A 19458-nucleotide genomic window follows, 5' to 3' on the forward strand; every position below is an offset into this window, starting at 1 on the left:
AGTATTTCAGTTTTCCTATAACTCTGCCCCTGTAACTTTTCCAAAATCAGAGATGTTTTGAAACGATAGTGGAAGAGAAAAAAAAAGAATCCCAAACAATTATGGGGGAGGGGGAGGGGGAGGGGAGACAAACCTTCAAATTTTGTTGTTGTTTTCAAAAATCAAAATGAAAACTCAAATTCATTTCAAAATCTTCCTAGGGAGGAATTTTTTTTTAAACTAGCTATATTATATGGTAATATAGTATAGTATATTTGCTATAGTTTACAGGTGACCTGGGATAGATGAACTGAGAGAGGAGACTAGTGGGGTACCAGGCACAAAAGTGCCACATTGAATCCGACTAATTTCAGCTTAAAATTCCAGATTCCTGATGGAGGAATGATAATGACACTGTATAGCCCCTGCTTGAGAAGTCGTATCACGATGCTGTCAATCTTGACAATTACTTTAACCTGAACATTCCAATACTGGAAAAGATCATCATGCCAAACTATCAGTTTAAGCCTTCAGATTTTCTAGATTCTAATCAAGCAGGTTTTAAACCGAGTTTGGGACAACAGTATTGGTTGTGTGTTCATATTCTCCCAGCAAAATGTCTGTGCCAGCCAATTGCTCAATTTATTAGATCTGACTTATGACACTGCTGACTACCTGCTAGTAGAGGTGCATAAAGAAACTTGAGTGGCTCCATTCATTTTTATCTGAGAAGTCACAAAGGGTGGTTATGAGCAATTGTTCTTCAGGCCAGAGAGTTCTCACATGGGATACTACAGGAATTGTCATTACTCCTGTTCCATGTGTATGAGGCCATTGAGAGCTAGAGACAAAGGTTACAGTGTATTTATCAGGTTGTTTGACACCCATCTCTGCCTCCATCAGACCTTGCTATCATCACCCATGCCTTTGTCATGTCAAGACTGAACGACTGTGGGAAACTACATGTTGGAGACACAAATAGTGAAGCCAGTATAAAATGGAGCTGCCTACTTGGTGAATACTGTAGGACAGAGGAAGCATATAAGAGCATATAGAGGCACTGGCTACTGCTAAGTTTCAAGTTATTGGGTTTTAATATGCAAATCCTAAATGGTTCAGGGTCCTTATTACCTCTCTCCTCATGCAATACTGCCACAGCTGTTTGCACAGACACGTGAGTTGGAGCACCTCAAGTTAAATAGAAGAGGGCTGGAGTTTCTCCATTTCACTCACAATTCCTTTGGTCTTCCAGAACCAGGGATTATTAACCCTCTGGGCACACAGCAAAATTGTTTTTGTTTTTAAAACAGGCTTATGGCAAAACTGTGGATTTATAAATAAACATGCGATGGATGATCTGTGGCTTTGCTGATCAAGTTTATGGTGGGGGTGGAAGGTTGCAGATTTCATGCCCTGGAACTCTCCAGGCTGCCTGACTTCACTAGTTGGCAGCTCTGGCACTATTTTATGTACATACTTGGTGTGAAAGCTTCTCCACTTCAAGGATAGACCATATTTTACGATATCACAATTTCATAGGAGGAGGTGGTTACATGTTTCCAATAATTTGAAATACAAATCTAGCTGCTAAACAATAAAAAAAAAGTGTCATTCTGTTTAAAATGTAAATCCTTTACTTGGCATTAAGTAAGCAAGTCAGGGGATCTCTAGGAAGCTGGCATTTTGTCATAAGATTAATCTCTAATTATTTCCTCCCCAAATCATTTAATTTCTGGATACAATGACTGCATCTGCAAATAAGTTCCCCCTTTCCCTACACCCCTTCAACAATACCTTCCTAGTAGCAAAAATATGACGGATCTTACCTGGAGCCAAATGCCATCTATACAGTACTTTATACAAATTTTCATTATCAGCTACACAAATTGATGATGTATATCTCCTTTCCCCAGATAAAGATCCATTCATTCAGATCAATTTATTTGTTCAAATCCCTCTCCAGTCTTTTCAGCTAGGTTGTTGTTTTCTTAACATCTTTTTCACTCAAAATGATATATGCCTTAGAAATTAAACCTGGTGTTCCAGCTTGCTTCTCGGTCAAATCCTCAAATTTGGTTAAAGATTTAAATAGAGCTCCCTCATATACCCAGATTTCAAAATAAAATTTTGAAATAATATTGAAAATATACAATTTTTATATTATTTACATTATTACATACCTCTTGGTATGATTTCAAATCAGGAGTTAGGAACAACTGTCCAAATTGAGTAATCTCAGCTACTACCCACAACAAGTAGTCACTCTGATATTTCCTAGAGATAAATTCCTGATTATTAAAAAATGCAGCCAAGGGAGAGGAATTTAGAAAACTTGTCCAAGGCTACTAAGGCAGTCTGGATGAATGGGAGACTATTTTTGGTGACCTAAACTTCTTTTTAGCCTAACAATGACTATGAATAGCTATATCTGAACTCCAGTCTTGTTAGAGTTTTACCCAGTATTTGGATGTTTTACTGTTAAATCCAGCTGATCACATTTTTAATTGTGATGCATAATAATAAGTAGCTGCTAAATTAGGGAAAGCTAATCCACCTCACTTTGTAGATTTATACAAGAACTTTAGAACCCACCCTTTGTCTTTTATGTTTCTATATGAATTTTAATAGCGCATCCTGCCATGTTTTTAATGCCATGTCAGCACTAACAGCGATACGCTGAAACAAATATAACTTTGGGAGCACATTAGTCTTTACCATGGCTATCCTACCTGGCCAAGAAATTTCATAGTTGTTCTATTACTCAAAGTCTTATTATTTTATTCCACATTAGAGAGTAATTTGCCTTTAAAAGATTTTTATATTTTTTCCACAATATTTATTCCTAAATGTTTTAAAGATTCCTTTACCCATTTAAAGTTACACTGACAACAGTTTGTTGTGACCCTTTTGGGAATATTAACACCTAAAATGTAAGATTTAGTATAGTTTATTTTGAAGCCTGACACCTGCCCAAATTACAAAGTCAATTTTTGTATAATATTTAACCAGGCTTCTGGATCCTGCAAATATAACAAGAAAACATCAGCATACAAAGCTATTTTTTATTCTAATCCAGAAATTCTTTTGATGCCCTTTACCAAGGGGCTACTTCTCATTTATGGTAAATGGCTCTCTTGCCATAGCAAACAACAGAGGGGAAGACGGGCAGCCCTGTCTTGTACCCTTAGACAAACGAAAAGGAGGGGATTGACGACCATTAACCAAAACAGGCACTTGAGGATGAGTATACAGGGCCAAATTAGTGGATATATTTGACCTTAATCTCTCTTTGCCTCAGCTCCACACCTGTAAAATAAGAATAAACACCCCCTCATCTCACTGGGTTTTGTGAAGATATAATTAATATTTGTTAAGCACCCAAGGTACTGTAATGATGAGAACCATAAAAAAAAGCTCATGAGGAAATTCAGATCAAGTTTTGAATCATGTTTAGTAAATAAGGCATGGTGCCAAACATTGAACAAAGAGAAAACACAACACTGAAGTGCTGTTTATTAAGTAAGCACCATTCACACTGTGCACTGAATGAGGCAGGAGTCGTGGAGAAAAAAAATTAGTATGTGTTCATGTAACTAAAGACTATTATAAAGCTGGGCTAAATTAAGGTTGAACAGACAACCTTAATTTGGACATTTCCTAACCTTTGAGTTCTTGACTTTGAAATTAATGTTCTTTTGTGTGTAATATACATATTGTACAAGTAGACACAACAAATGATTTTTTTTTTTATATATATAAAGGAAAGCAAATGAGTTTTCTCCAACCATTATTGATACATGACACAGCAGAGGATTATTTCCAGCATCCCAAGTCCCCTCTCTCTGAAGGCACAACACTTCTATTTTATCAAATACAGTTCCTTTAAAGAGTGAAGGAAAAGAGTGTAAGTTTTCAGTACAATGCCAGGAATATGACTAAGGCAAAACTTACATACTCATGAACAGGAAGTAGAATCCAAGTGTTAAACTGACATAGTTGTCTAACACGGTAAAAATAAAGTTATACAAACCATTGAGAGAAAGAAGAAAGACATAGTTTGGAAGTCAAAGCTTCTCTACTATTTAACAGATGAGCAGTTTTTAATATATGTAGTACTAAAGCTGACAAAACCCCATTCAGAGAGTAATTCTCAATGCCAGTTTGGAGCATCTTTGTATTCTCTAGAATTTGTCATTAGAATCCTGCCTCGACAAGAAAGGAGAAGGTAAAGAACACTTTCATCTTAAAGAATAGATGCTTTCAATATGGATATTCAAGTGGGTTAAACATTTACTGAATATTCCAAAGGTGGAAAAAGGATTTAGACATTGTGAGTGAACTGTGATACCTAATTAGAAGAGGGGAAAAAACAGTGATTTTTAATTATGCCACAGGTAAAACAAAGGAGTAATTATACTTGTGAATTACACTTGTTTATTAATGCATAATATAGTGAAAAAGGTGAAGAGGTAGAAGGGATAGTTCCATCATTCTGGAAGCAGAATCCTATTGCAAAATACATTCACGATTAACATGACTTAAACCTTAGTAACAATAAGGTATAACATTGTCCTTTATTCAGCTATCCATTAGAAAAGTAAATAAAATAGAAACAAAAAACAACAGTTGGCATTGTATCTGTTTAGTTTTATCCTTAAATTTATGTTAAGGCTATGGTCGTCTTCTTTTGTATGCCATTTGAAAAGCAACAGGCTGAGATTATTATTGAATCTTGATATTCGAAAGCGATTCTAATACTTCTGGGATACCTAGGTGGATCCCCCTTATGCCACCCCATAAGCGTGAATGGGGCAGTTGTCTGTGATGTAGTGCATAGTTTGTACCTCACCACAGTCATAATTTGGCAATTCTCTTGAACTCACAGGTTCAAGATAAACATGACACAAAGTCACTTCCCCCCCAGTTAGTACATTCATGTTGTTCATTCAACTAATATTAATATTCTGCAGTTTAATAGCACCTTTTAGGAGGATCAAAGTGTTTTACAAAATCACTGAGCCAACCCCACTCTGAGAGATCACTTCAACTATTGTATTGCAGCCACCTTTTGAGTGGAACATCCTAGCTGTTCCAAACAATACACAGCAACAGCAGTTTAGGGTGAAAAGTAAAGAATACTGTATCCAACTGGAAATGCATGAGAAAATAAGGTAATGGAATTACAGGAATTGGAAGCTGGCAAGGACACTTAATAAAATGCCATGGGATATTTAATCAACACAGGTAGTCATCAGAACTTGTTTTGAGTCTCCTCTGAACAAAAGCACCTTCATTAGCACAGTGCCCCTTAACGCCACATCTGTAACCAGAGGGAAGAGTGTCAATTACTGAATCAGGCCACGTCTATACTTAAAACTTTTGCCAGTAATGTAGATTAGGGGTGAGACTTTATTATTTTAAAACATAACATTTCTATACTGGCAAAAACACTAGTATAGACATACTGGCAAAATAATGCTTTTGCTGGTATAGTTTATACAGGGTCCCCAACCTGTTATGTTCACAGCATACATACAGAGAAGTCAGATAAACAAATGCATTGCAACTTTCCAGCAAGAGAAACACTATCTCTAGAATTCAGAATGACAACACAAGAAAACCAAAAACAGAAACAAAGCAGGCTGCTCCCTAAAACTCACCCCACCTTAGGGCTTGGCTACACTTGCAAGTTACAGCGCATTAAAGGAGCCCTGGGTGCACTAGCTCACTACCCATCTACAATGGCAAGGCACATAAAGCGCTCTGACTCCACGGCTAGAGCGCTCCTGGTACTCCACCTCGGCGAGTAAAATAACATTTGATGCGCCCCCGCTGGAGCGCCCCAGCATCAGTGTGAACGAGGTGTTGCATTACTGCGCTCTGATCAGCCTCTGGAAATGCCCCATAATCCCCTTAAGTCAAGTGGCCACTCTTGTCATTGTTTTGGATATGCCCTTTGAAAGCTCCGTTTGACAGTCGGCATGCTTATCTGCTCTGAGACAAAGCAACCATTACTGTGGAATGGTTGGTGTGTGTGTGTGTGTGTGTGTGTGTGTGTGTGTGTGTGTGTGTGTGTGTGTGTGTGTGTGTGTGTGTGTGTGTGTGTGTGTGTGCGCGCGCGAGAGAGAGAGGGAGAGGGGTGGGGGTGGGGGAGGTCTACTGCTGTCTGAACTTACAAGACAGCATGCTGACATGCTCTCAGCCCCCCAAAAACCCACTCTCTCTCCCCCCACATAAACACAACACACTCCCTGTCACACTCCACCCCACCCTCCCATTTGAAAAGCATGTTGCAGCCACTTGCATGCTGGGATAGCTACCACAATGCACTGCTCTCTGTGGCCGTTGCAAGAGCCGCTAATGTGGCCACGCCAGTGCGCTGTCTGCTGTCAGTGTGGACAGACTACAGCGCTTTCCATACTGTGCTCTACGAAGGCTGGTTTAACTCAAAGCGCTCTGCATCTGCAAGTGTAGCCATGCCCTTACTCTAAGCTAACTGGCTGCAGAACAGACTCTGATCACATGCTTTCCTGCAGAGCCCCCCAGCCTTCAAGCTGGACCAGGAAATTCCTTACAAATTAAAGTGACAGTCTACAATTCCAATGCAGTTTTAAATATACCACACAAACAAAATAAGCATACTGGGAAAAGCATGTTTTTTTGTCAGTAGAGCTATATCAGCAAGCCTTTTCTAGTGTAGTCTAGGCTTAAGTATTTCTAAAACTTACCGTGTTGGTGTCCTGACTGAAACAATACTTATCACTTCCTGAGAGGTCACTTATCAAAGTGCTGACCAGACCTAAGCCCGATTAGTTTTTTAAAGCTTACAGGCCCTCAGTGTACACTACAAAGTTTTGCTGGCATAACTATGCTGGCTAGGAACACGTTAAAAAAAAAAAAGTCACAGTGCCTAGCTAACATAGCTGCATCTACACTGCTGGCATAGCTATGTTGACGAAGAGTGCTTCTATCAACATAGCTAATGTAGTACGGGGAGAGGTGGCTTAGGAATGCCCGCAAAAGAAATCCTGTTGGCTTATGCTGGGTCTCCATTACTGCACTCTTCTGGTTTAGCTATACCGGCAAGCATTTGTAGTGTAGACAGCTAAGGATTACAGAATAAGTGTGGCTGCATAAAACACAACACCTTAGGCTCCGCCTACCCTGGGGCTAAAACTGCATTAGCAAAATTGGTTTTGATCCTTAATGTGGATAAGACTTAGTTGCCTTGTGTTTTGTAATTTGGAACCCAACTCCCAAAAACCACCACCTGTGGTCATGTTTTTGCACTGGTTTCCAGTGCAATCCACTAAGCTTATATTATCTTTATAGCCCTGAATTCTGGAACACAGTTATCAGAAATATCTTATAACCAGCCCTAACAGTTAAGACTAGCTGGAAATTGCTTACAAACTAATGTTCAAATCAGATAGAACTCTCCAAGGCTGGGTCAAGGACTATGATTATTTTGTAGGGCCTTAGGATCTGTTCCCTTTGGCTCTCTGCCAGAGCCCAAACCTGTGAATCTTCAGGGCATGATGAAAGATGCATTTATTTTGTTTAACATCTGATTAACATGATTTGATTTTGTGATTTTTTTTGTAATTAAAAACACCAAGCTGCCATAGTAGCAGACACTATAGATATTAGTCAGATTTAGTAATAAAAACATTTAAAGTTGGAGTCTTCTCTTTTACAGTTATTTCTAAAAGCATCCCCATGAGATCTTAGTCTGCTTGGATTTCCCAAGCTACTGTGATTATATGTTTTTGGTTTCTTTAAAATATAGGGCCATATGTTACCCTTATGTGGGAAAAACCACAGAGAAACTATGAAACTATCCAAATTTCCAGTGACAGTTTCCTCCAAATCATTCTCTTGGGAACGGCAGGCTTTACTCTTCAAAGAATAGATAGAAGATTATGTTCCATAAGACCACAGCTCTTTGGCCATCCTGTAGAGGAGCCTTGGACAACTCACTTGGTTCCCCCGGCCCAATGGCAGCATGACCTCCTAAAAGCCAGTACTTTCCTCCTTGCAGATTTCCTTCATGTGTCACATTTCACTATCCTCCCTATAGCAGAGGGCAGAGTATTACTGTCATGCTGAGAGGTATTGGTGACTGCATGGATCACAAGTGTCACTGATACTGATGGATGTGAATACACCCTTCAATTCACATAACTGAGGATAAAACAAAAAAGAGGTGTGTGAACCTGCCCAGGAGTTTTGAACTGAGTGGGTGGAGAGGCTTTACTGAGTATTGTTTGGGCAAGGGTGTGTGCGCCCAAGTGTGAAGGAAGGCAGAACACAGAAAACCAAAGAGTGAGGCAGACAGCCTGAAGAAACAGCAGAAAGTATTCTGGGAAGAGATTTTTTGGGTCAGGGTGCAGGCTGAAAAGAAGCTTGTTGGTGGCACAAGCAAAAGAAGCTGTTATCTGCTATCTGATTCCTTCTGTGTTCAGAGACAAAGAACTTGGCAAAAATTTGTTTTTAAATAACCAAAACTGCATCACAAACACCTCATTATCACAAATTTCTCTTCTTAATTGGACCAACCTACTAGACCCTGATTTTTTGACTAGCCACTCAGATAAAAAACAGTGGTAGAAGTGGTGGAAGAAAAGAAGAGGGGGGAAAATATAAATCAGGATCAGGCAGCGAGTGTCTTACAGGCCTGCTGTTGGAGCAAGAAATTGAGATTGGATAGGCAAGTTGAATAATCACCTGAGGACTGTTGGCCCCAAGAAATCACTTGCATTACAGCTGACCTAACACTTAACAACTGAAAACCCAAAGCCATGACAGAGCAGATAAAAATGTGGCAATCTGGGTCACTGACTCAACACAAAACCCCCATTGCAGATGGTGGGAGGCGATACATTTGTATTTTTATGAAGAATAACATGTTGATTTACAGTCATTTTGCAAGTGCTTCAATTAAAAGTTGTATCAAGGCTAAGCAGTTTAAAAGTTCAGTCCTGGAAGACTGTTGGATAATTGGTGCCCTGCTGTACTATTCCCCCCACCTCCAGATGTCTGGGTAGTGAAGTCCCTCATCACCACCAAGTCCTGTGTTTTGGATGATTGTTAGTTGTTTTTTGGGGAGGGAAAAAAACAAAAACAAAAAAAAACCCCAAATCTGCATCCACCTCTTCATCCCGGTTAGGTGGTCTATAGTAGACCCTTACCATGACACCAACCATTTTTTTTACCCTTTTTATTCTTACCCAGAGACTTTCAGGCCTGCCTGTTCTATGTAAACCTTGGTACAAACGTACACATCTTTGATATACAAGGCAACTCTTCCTCCCTTTTTTCCCCTGCCTGTCCCTTCCTGACAAAGCTACACCCTTCTATACCAACATTCCAGTCACGTGAATTATCCCGCCAAGTTTCTTTGAAGCCAATTGTTGTAATTGTGATTATTCACTAGTATTTCTAGTTCTTCCAGTTTATTCCCCATACTTCTAGCATTACTATATAAACATCTAAGATGTTCATTAAATTTCCCCTCTATATTCCCTTTTGTCTCTCTTTTGTCCCTGCTGTGATTGCTCCTGTTCCCTCGCCCCCAAATTCTGACCCAGGTCTCCATGTTTTGGATTTACCTGCAGGCTGTTGTCTCCTGTTTAAAGCCGGTTGTCTCCAGTTTAACGCTTGCCTCATTAAGTTAGCCAGTCTGTATCTGAAGATACTCTTCCCCTTCCTTGATAGGCAGACTCCATCTCTGCTCAGCAGTCCTTCTCAGAATACCATCCCCCGGGCAAGGAAGCCAAAACCCTCCTGGCAACACCATCCACGCAGTCATACATTTACCTTCAGGATGTGTTTGTCTCTGCGTGGGCCCCAACCCTTGACCGGAAGGATCGATGAGAATACCTTCTGCGCCCCCAACTCTTTCACCCTCACTCCCAGAGCCCTGTACCCACTTCTGATCTGCTCAGGGTCACATCTTGTAGTATCATTAGTACCCACATGGATAAGCAGCACGGGGAAATAGTCAAAAGGCCTGATGATCCTCGGCAATCCTTCCATAACATCTTGGATATGGGCCCCTGGCAGGCAGCACATATCCCAGGATGCCAGGTCAGGCCAACAGATTGACGCATATGTCCTCCTTAGAAGGGTGTCCCTGACCACCACCACCCTTTGTTTCCTCTTGAGAGTGGTGGCTGTAATCCTCCCAGCCTTGGGGGTATATGGCTTCTCCTCCACCCTTAGGGGAGATTCCTCATCTCTCATTGCCAAGGCAGCATACCAGTTTATCTATGGATGGTGCATAGGGAGCAAGGGTGGAGCACTGCCTGCTACCAGAAGTTACCAGAAGCTAGCTTCCTTCCTGTGAAGGAGTAGTTTTCATCCTCCCCTGGTGGTGCTACTGCAGTCCTCGCCAGCTGGATTACTTCTTCCACCTTGGAGGTCTCCGTATGCATGTTTTCAATGAGTTCCTTGTGTGTGTGGATGCTCCTCAGCCTAGCCACCTCCTCCTGTAGCTCTCCCAACTGCTTCCAACTCTCACACTGGATGGTCTGCCTCTCCTGGCTTTCTATGCAGGCCACAATCTCTGCAAATCCACACCAGGACCTGGGTAGAGGAATCCAGTCGGTTCTTTTTCTGGACACAAGTGCAGATAGAGAAGCCTCTTTCTTTGAGGGGGTCAATAAGCATGCGGACAAAGGAGATCCAGTGAATATAGCGTATTTAGATTTTCAGAAAGCTTTGACAAGGTCCCTCACCAAAGGCTCTTAAGCAAAATAAGCAGTCATGGGATAAGAGGGAAGGTTCTCTCATGGATTGATAACTGGTTAAAAAGATAGGAAAAAAGGGTAGGAATAAATAGTCAGTTTTCAGAATGGAGAGAGGTAAATAGTGGTGTCCCCCAGGGATCTGTAGTATGCCCAGTCCTATTTAACATATTCATAAACAATCTGGAAAAAGGGGTAAACAGTGAGGTGGCAAAATTTGCAGATGATACAAAACTACTCAAGATAGTTAAGTCCCAGGCAGACTGCGAAGAGCTACAAAAGGATCTCACAAAACTGGGTGACTTAGGCAACAAATTGGCAGATGAAATTTAATGTTGATAAATGCAAAGTAATGCACATTGGAAAACAATCCTAACTATACATATACAATGATGGGGTCTAAATTAGCTGTTACCATTCAAGAAAGCGATCTTGAAGTCATTGTGGATAGTTCTCTGAAATCATCCACTCAATGTGCAGTGGCAGTCAAAAAAGCGAACAGAATGTTGGGAATCATTAAGAAAGGGATAGATAATAAGACAGAAAATATCATACTGCCTCTATATAAAAGCATGGTACGCCCACACCTTGAATACTGCGTGCAGATGTGGTCTCCCCATCCCAAAAAAGATATATTGGAATTGGAAAAAAGGCTCAGAAAAGGGCAACAAAAATTATTAGGGGTATAGAACGGCTTCCGTATGAGGCGAGATTAATAAGACTGGGACTTTTCAGCTTGGAAAAGAGGCGACTGGAGGGGGGGATATGATAGAGGTCTATAAAATCATGAGTGGTATAGAGAAAGTAAATAAGGAAGTGTTATTTAGTCCTTCTCATAATACAAGAACAAGGGGCCACCAAATGAAATTAATGGGTAGCAGGTTTAAAACAAACACAAGAAAGTATTTTTTCACGCAACGCACTGCCAACCTCTGGAACTCCTTGCCAGAGGGTGTTGTGAAGGCCAATACTATAACGGGGTTCAAAAGGGCGCTAGATACAGTCATGGAAGATAGGTCCATCAATGGCTATTAGCCAGAATGGGCAGAAATGGTGTCCTTAGCCTCTGTTTGCCAGAAGATGGGATTGGGTGACAGGGCATGGATCACTTGATGATAACCTGTCTGTTCATTCCCTTTGGGGCACCTGCCATTGGCCACTGTCAGAGGACAGGATACTGGGCTTGATGGACCTTTGGTATGACCCAGTATGGACGTTCTTATGTTATGTTCTTACAAGTGATGGCACTAGTGATGCGGCCTTTCCTAACCATGCTGATTTTATCCTTTCATTCTCCTACAAACTCCCTCTGCTATCCTCTTGTTCTTACACTTAAAAATATCAACTTTTTGGCCTACCAAAAAACTTCTCATTTCTATATCTAATCAATAAATTAGTTTTGTAAATGTACTGGGATTAGGTTTATGTCTGAGTTCTGTTTTTGAGATCAGTCTACCAAGAGAAAGCTACCTTGTTAGATTACATTTTTTCTAAACCATTATAAAATTCAATGTGTTAGGTGTTTTTAGTGAAACAGATATTCAAAAACACAATAAAGATATGGGGTGGGGGGAATAAAGAGGAGAAAAGTTACTAATCTAAAAAACCAGGAAAATATTTTTACTACGATATACTCATTCTTCTTGACATTGCCATCTGGATCCAGACATTCTTCCTCTGTATTTTCACTAGCTTCCAAAGAGAGAGCGTGTACTAGCTGCTTAAGTTGAATGCAGATTGAGCGAGAGAGAGAAACATTTGGGATGAAAGGAACAATATAAATAGCTTTCTTTCATCACTTCCTTATTATTTCTCCAATAGCCATGATCAGAAAAAGGTTTTCCTGAATTTTGATTAATAAAAAGATTGTGATTAAAAACCCACTTTGTTAACCTTTGAGCAAAACATCCTTCTTTTGAGTTTTAAAACAAAGTGAAACTCCAAAACAACAATCCAAATCAATCTCAAGGCCTCAAAGAGAATCCTAATAAAGAGGAAAGTTTTTGACAGCTGATAATGCAAAAACATTTAGCAAACACAAATCTCCCCACCAACATTAATGCCAATGATATGTGCATCAGCCCCCCGCCTGGCCATGGCTCCACCACCCGGCCTCAACTGTGTGTGTGTGTGTGGGGGGGGGGGGGGGGGGGGTTGGGGGGGGAGGTAAAAAGTTTAGGGATCACTGACCGAAGCTTACCATCCCATGACAATCTAGGTAGGCCTACCTTCTGCAGATACCCCAGCAGGGGGTCTGAGTTTAAATTTGGTTTTCTGGAACAGCTACCCAGCAACTGCCTTCTCTCTTGAGAGAAAAACCCTTATAATCCAACCAGAGTTCCTTTGATTCTTGTCAGTTCTCATACTTTTGCCGTTTGTCAGAATCAGTTCAGTAGGGCATAGCAGGAGATTGAGCCAGAGTCTTCAGTCAATGGCCCATAACAAGCCTCAAATGTTTGCCAAGGAGAGTCTTATCTTAAGCTATTCTTTTCCTCTTGCTTACAACCCACTATTGAACTAAACCAATATATTTATACAGTAAAACCCATTAACCATGTCAATATTATAATATTTATAAATTACAGAGCAGTTCTACATTTGTCACAATTACTACTTACTATTTGTATTACAGTAGCACCTAGAAGCCTGAATAAAGCCTGGGAACTGAATCCAGATCTTCTGAATTCCAGTCTAGTACTTTACCACAAACTCATCCTCCCTCAGTGGCATAGATTAACCCTGGGAAAAGCTCAGTCCATCTTTCCCTTAGTCAGAAGAGTCCCTGCAACATGGAGACTGAGGGTTGAGGTAAGAAGATGGCATATTCACACATTCCAGCCCCCATAAAAAAGTGAGTAATTTAATATTCTGATAGCGTTTGTTATAAGTCTGATTTGGCTTGTCATCTTAAAGCCTTAACACTAGAGTCACTGTTGTGGATCTACAATATAGCATTCACAGATACAGAGGTATCTAATACTTTAAGCTTTAATATTTTAAGTTGGGTCCAAAAAAGTTAAAACCACCACATACAGTGGGTGTACCAACAATTTAGGGGAAGATTTTAAATTGCTAAAGTCTGGAGAGAAGGCAGCCTTACAACGAGTTTCGTTTTTGAACAGACAAATTCAATTCCTCTTACCTTTTGATGGACTCCGGTTCTGATCTATAAATCCTTTCAGGTCTCCATTTGTGGAAGTTACACCAATCTGAACAAAACATTTTAGAAGTCTTAAAATATGATCAGCTTTGTAATGATTTTCTACTATGCAACCAACAGTAACCTGAAAAGGTAAATTTTGCAGATGCAAGTGCTTAGGAATCACTTTTATAAGCACTTTATATTACAGTAACTCCTTGCTTAATGTTGTAGTTATGTTCCTGAAAAATGTGACTTTAAGCGAAACGATGTTAAGCGAATCCAATTTCCCCATAAGAATTAATGTAAATGGGGGGGTTAGGTTCCAGGGAAATTTTTTTCACCAGACAAAAAACTATATATTATATAGATATACACACAGTATACGTTTTAAACAAACAATTTAATACTGTTCACAGCTATGATGATTGTGAAGCTTGGTTGAGGTGGTGAAGTTAGAGGGTGGAAGAGGGAGGGATATTTCCCAGGGAATGCCTTGCTGCTAAATGATGAACTAGCACTCGGCTGAACCTTCAAGGGTTAACACATTGTTGTTAATGTAGCCTCTCACAGAAGGCAGCACGAACACAAGGGAGGGGAGACAGCATAGCAGACAGAGACAGACACAACTTGTGTGTGGGAGAGAGAGAGAAAGAGATGCACACTGTTCCTTTAAGTAAGTGACCCACTCTTAAGTGCATTGTCTTTTTAAGCGGATCAGGAAGTTGAGACAGCAGCTGATGCCCCAAGCGCTCTCTGTCTCTCTCCGTCGTGTCCCCTCCCTGCTCTATATGGAGAAGGGATAAGCGGGGGACACCCTGACATTAGCCCCCCACCCTCCTTTTGCCCCTGCACAGCAAGCAGGAGTCTCTGGGAGCAGCTCCAAGGCAGAGGGCAGGAGCAGCACATGGCAGTGGGGGGAGGGACAGATGAACTGCCCAGCAATTGATAGCCTGCTGGGCGGCTGCAGCACAGGGAACTTAGGGGAACAGGGAGCTGATAGGGGGGCTGCCAGTCCACCCTGGTTCCAAGCCCCCACCAGCTAGCTGCAATGGGCTGCTCTTTCTGAAGCAGTGGACAAAGCAGGCGGCTGCCAAAGGACATTAGACAGGAGCACTGCACAACTTTAAACGAGCATGTTCCCTAATTGATCAGCAACGTAACAATGAAACAATGTTAACCGGTATGACTTTAAGTGAGGAGTTACTGTACTCACCTGCTAAATTTAAAGTCTTCAGATTCACAATGTTAAAAAGTAATCAGAAAATTACGTAAGAATGGCCATATTGGGTCAGACCAATGGTCTATCTTGCCCAGTATCTTGTTGTCTGACAGTGGCCAAAGCCAGGTGCTTCAGAGGGAACAACAGAACAGGCAATCATCAAGTGATCCATCCCTGTCATCCACACCAAGCTTCTGGCAATCAGTCTAGGAACACCCAGAGCATGGGGTTGCATCCCTGACTATCTTGGCTAATAGCCATAGATGGGCCTATCCTCTATGAACGTATCTAATTATATTTTGAAACCCATTATAGTTTTGGCCTTCACAACATCCCCTGGCAATGAGTTCCATAGGTTGCGTGAAGTAGTACTTCCTTTTGTTTGTTTTAAACCTGCTGCCTATTAACACAAGAATCAGGGTCACCAAATGAAATTATGTGAAGGAGTAAACAATACTTTCTTATTCACTTTCTCCACACCATTCATGATTTTATAGACCTCTATCATATCCCCCCTTAGTTGTCTCTTTTCCAAACTGAAAAGACTTTTTAATCTCTCAATATATGGAAGCTGTTCCATAACCCTAATCATTTTTGTTGCCCATCTCTGTACTTGTCCAATTCTAATATATCTAATCTTTTTTGAGATAGGGTGACCAGAACAGCATGCAATATTCAAGATGTGGGCGTACCATGGATTTATATAGCGGCGTTATATTTTCTGCTATATTATCTATCCTTCTCTTAATGGTTCATAACATTCTGTTAGCTTTTTTGACTGCCACTGAAAACTGAGAAGATGTTTTCAGAGAACTATCCACAGTCTCTTTCTTGTGCAGTAACTGCTAATTTAGATCCCATTATTTTGTATGTGTGGTTGGGATTATGTTTTCCAATGTGCATTACTTTGCATTTATCAACATTGAATTTCATCTGCCATTTTGTTGCCCAGTCACAAAGGGATCTCACAAAACTGGGTGACTCTTCGCACTCTGCTTTGGACTTAACTATTTTGAGTAATTTTGTATTGTCTGCAATTTTTGCCACCTCACTGTTTACCTCTTTTTCCAGATCATTTATGAATGTGTTGAACAGTATTGGTCCCAGTATAGATCCCTGGGGGACACTGCTATTTAAGTCTCTCCATTCTGAAAAATGACCATTTATTCCTACCCTTCATTTCCTGTCTTTTAACAGTTACTGATCCATGAGAGGATCTTCCCTTTTATCCCATGACTGCTTACTTTGCTTAAGAGTCTTTGGTGAGGTACCTTGTCAAAGGCTTTCTGAATGTCCAAGTACACTACATCCACTGGATTGCCCTGGTCAACATGTTTGTTGATCCCCCTCGAAGAATTTTAATAGATTGGTGAGGCATATCATTGCTTTACAAAAGCTGTGTTGACTTTTCCCCAACAAACTGTGTTCATCAATGTGTCTGATAATTCTGTTCTTTACTATAGTTTCAACCAATTTGGCTGGTACTGAAGTGAGACTCACCAGCTTGTAATTGCCAGGATCGCCTCTGGATCCTTTTTAAAAAATAAGTGTCTCATTTTCTATCCTCCAGTACAGAAACGGATTTAAATGATAAGTTACACTGCATCGTTAGTAGTTCTGACAGAACTCTTGGTTAAATACCATCTGGTCCTGATGACTATATCTGTTTACTGTGTAACAATTTGCTCCAAAACCTCCTTTTAACAACTCAATCTGGGACGATTCCTCAGATCTGTCACCTAAAAAGAATGGCTTGGATGTGGAAATCTCCCTCAATTTCAAGGTTAAATAAAAGATTCCCATAATACATCTCAGCAAAGCAGAATACAGAAACAAAACATTTGTTCTAAAACTGTGAAACATTCTTTGCCATAGTTAGCACATCTGAGAGGAAGCATGATTTATACAGCACAAGATCCAAAGTTAAGGTTCCCTCTAAACCATTTATTACTGCTTCTTTCAGTAGCTGAAAACAAGGAGCCAGCCATGCTATCACAGTCAGGTTTCTGTTGATCTATGGAAAAGCATTTTTATTACTGTAGCACGTAGGAACCCTAGTTCTCCTCTACACCCCTCAGGCACCGCCATCACCAACCTGCACCCCTCCCCGCACATGCAGGAAGGGGACTGAGGGTGGTTAAAGGCTTCTGACCTTCCCCACCGCTTGTTGTGCTCTGAGCTCCTGTCCAACCAGGGAAGATGGCGGCTCTGGGCCCCTGTCAAATGCACAACAGCTGGCAGGGAAGGCAACCTCATAACAAAACCCACCTGCCCCCTTCCTCCTACAGAGACAGCAGCTAGAACCAGGGGTTCTCAATGTGCAGGTTGTGACCCCTCATGGGGTCGGGAAGTTATTACGTGGGGGGCCGTGAGCTGTCAGCCTCCATCCCCAAACCCCGCTTCATCTCCAGCATTTATAATAGTGTTAAATATATATTTTAAAACTGTTTTTAATTTATAAGGGGGGGATGCACTCAAAGGCTTGCTGTGTGAAAGGGGTCACACCAATACAAAACTTTGAGAACCACTGAACAGTCCAGCCAACCCTACAGCATGCCAAGGAGGAAGAGAAGGCAACTGAGTGGTCCAAGTGAGGCCTGATTATTAAAAGGGACAGGGACATTTCCTCCCCCTTCACCCTCCAGGTGGGGGAGTAGGGAGAGGGCAAAAAAACCCAAACCAAACCAAAACAAAAAACAAACCACAGCCCTAGCATATTAAGTCTTTTCACTGGCAACCAGCAAGGCAATACAAAAGCCAGCCAGGTATCAAACCCACTAGCACTATATTTCGTATGTGTCTGCACTTCTCCTGGAAGACACTGTAGGCATAATTGAATGCTGTTTCTAGAGGAAAGGGCCGTCATATGGACTCGCCCATATGTTGCTCATGTGCCATTTTTCCAAAGATAGGCGTGAAGCCTTATGCAGCTGAGCTCCTCACTTCTCTTCCTACTGCAAGTGCTTCCTGAGAGAATGCCTCTATTTCACTCTCCCTACCATGGGAAGGGCTTTTCGGTTTCTCCTTGTGTCAAACTCAGCACTGGGATGCCCCCATCCTCAGTTTACAGTTATGCCTTTCATAAACCCCATGTGACAAGAGTGGACAGAACAAACCAAAGCAGCCCAGCAATGGTGAAAACAGCAAATTGTTGGGGCATGATGAGCCTTCCTCTTATTTCATAGTTATGATCATTTTGATATTATATTCTCCAATTAAAAGCTAATCTCTTCCATACTACAGAGGACTCCCATGTGGTTGCAAGTGGGAAAGAAATAACTGGAAAAAATAACCAGCGTATTTAGAGACTTTTAAATTTCCAAAATCTGGGAGTGGATAAAGGTTTAGATAGGGATTCAAGCCATACCTTTTGTTTATTTTGAAAGAATCCCCTAGACATATTATTGAACCTAGCCCCAGTTAATGCCATTGATACTTGGCAGAAGAGCTATATGTGAACTTGGCAAGAAATATTCTTTCCCTTTGGGGATGTCAATAACCAAAAGAGTTTAACCTGCAAAAATGTTTTTGTTTTGTTTTTTATTGGGATTTCCTCTTTTTTAGGGGATGAATTGCTGAATCTTTAACAAAAGCTTCCTTAATTCAAAATGTTGCATAGTCACTGAAGCTAAATATGCATTAATAAAAAAAAAAAGTGTTACATGGTCTGACATTCTATTTTCCTGTTAATAGTTTAACTTGGCTCTTGTGAGGTCTCCATTTCACTAGCTCTTTAGTCAGTCTTTCAGACTAGCCACTTTTTGAATGTACTTTTTTTTTTTCTTTTTTCTTATTCTGGTCGTCTTTATACTTTATAAAGCATCAAAAATGAAAAAAAGGCACATGACCAACTTTTTCCTCCTGTGGAGGTCACCTTTAATATTCCTAAAGCACAATTTTAATATTTAGCTGCTAGTGCTGTTTCCCTTCTGTTGCTTTTTATAATATCCTGCTTGAGACAGCAGATGTATTCTGTTGAACAGTGTTTCTCAATGACAGGTCCATGGACTGGCACCAGTCCCTGAGATCCCCCTGACAGTTTGGAAAGGCAGTAAGCTGGGCCCTGGTATCAAAAAAGTTGAGAAACACTGCCGCAGAATACAAGTGCATGCAAACAGCCTCTTTTGCAAGGCATTTGATGCAAGGATATGAGCAGCTTCCTTTCTGTTATTTTGGCTGCCAGGGAAAGTAGTTATAGTCTATAATAGTTCTTAGGATGACCCAACTTCGCAGATAAGATGTAAAGAATATCTGCTTTAAAGACATGTTTTAAATGTTCTTTATATGCCATGCGCTAAGTCACTTTTAATTTTCTTATAATGATCTTTCCCTCCCTGCATTCTACCTCTTTTTCTTTCTCTCTGTTCTTT

The 19458-nt window shown here is 40.7% G+C and overlaps 1 protein-coding gene across 1 annotated transcript in view; it reads right to left on the reverse strand.

Moving 5' to 3' along the window:
* Window positions 1-19458, reverse strand: part of TFDP2 (transcription factor Dp-2) — a 189923-nt gene that overhangs the window by 116665 nt on the left and 53800 nt on the right. Inside the window, exon 3 of the mRNA XM_065410857.1 lies at window positions 13870-13936. Within this exon, the coding sequence (XP_065266929.1) occupies window positions 13870-13936 (67 nt within the window). The remainder of the gene's footprint in view (window positions 1-13869; window positions 13937-19458) is intronic.

This window comes from Emys orbicularis, chromosome 9 (assembly GCF_028017835.1).
Source record: "Emys orbicularis isolate rEmyOrb1 chromosome 9, rEmyOrb1.hap1, whole genome shotgun sequence".
NCBI classification, from domain to species: Eukaryota; Metazoa; Chordata; order Testudines; family Emydidae; genus Emys; species Emys orbicularis.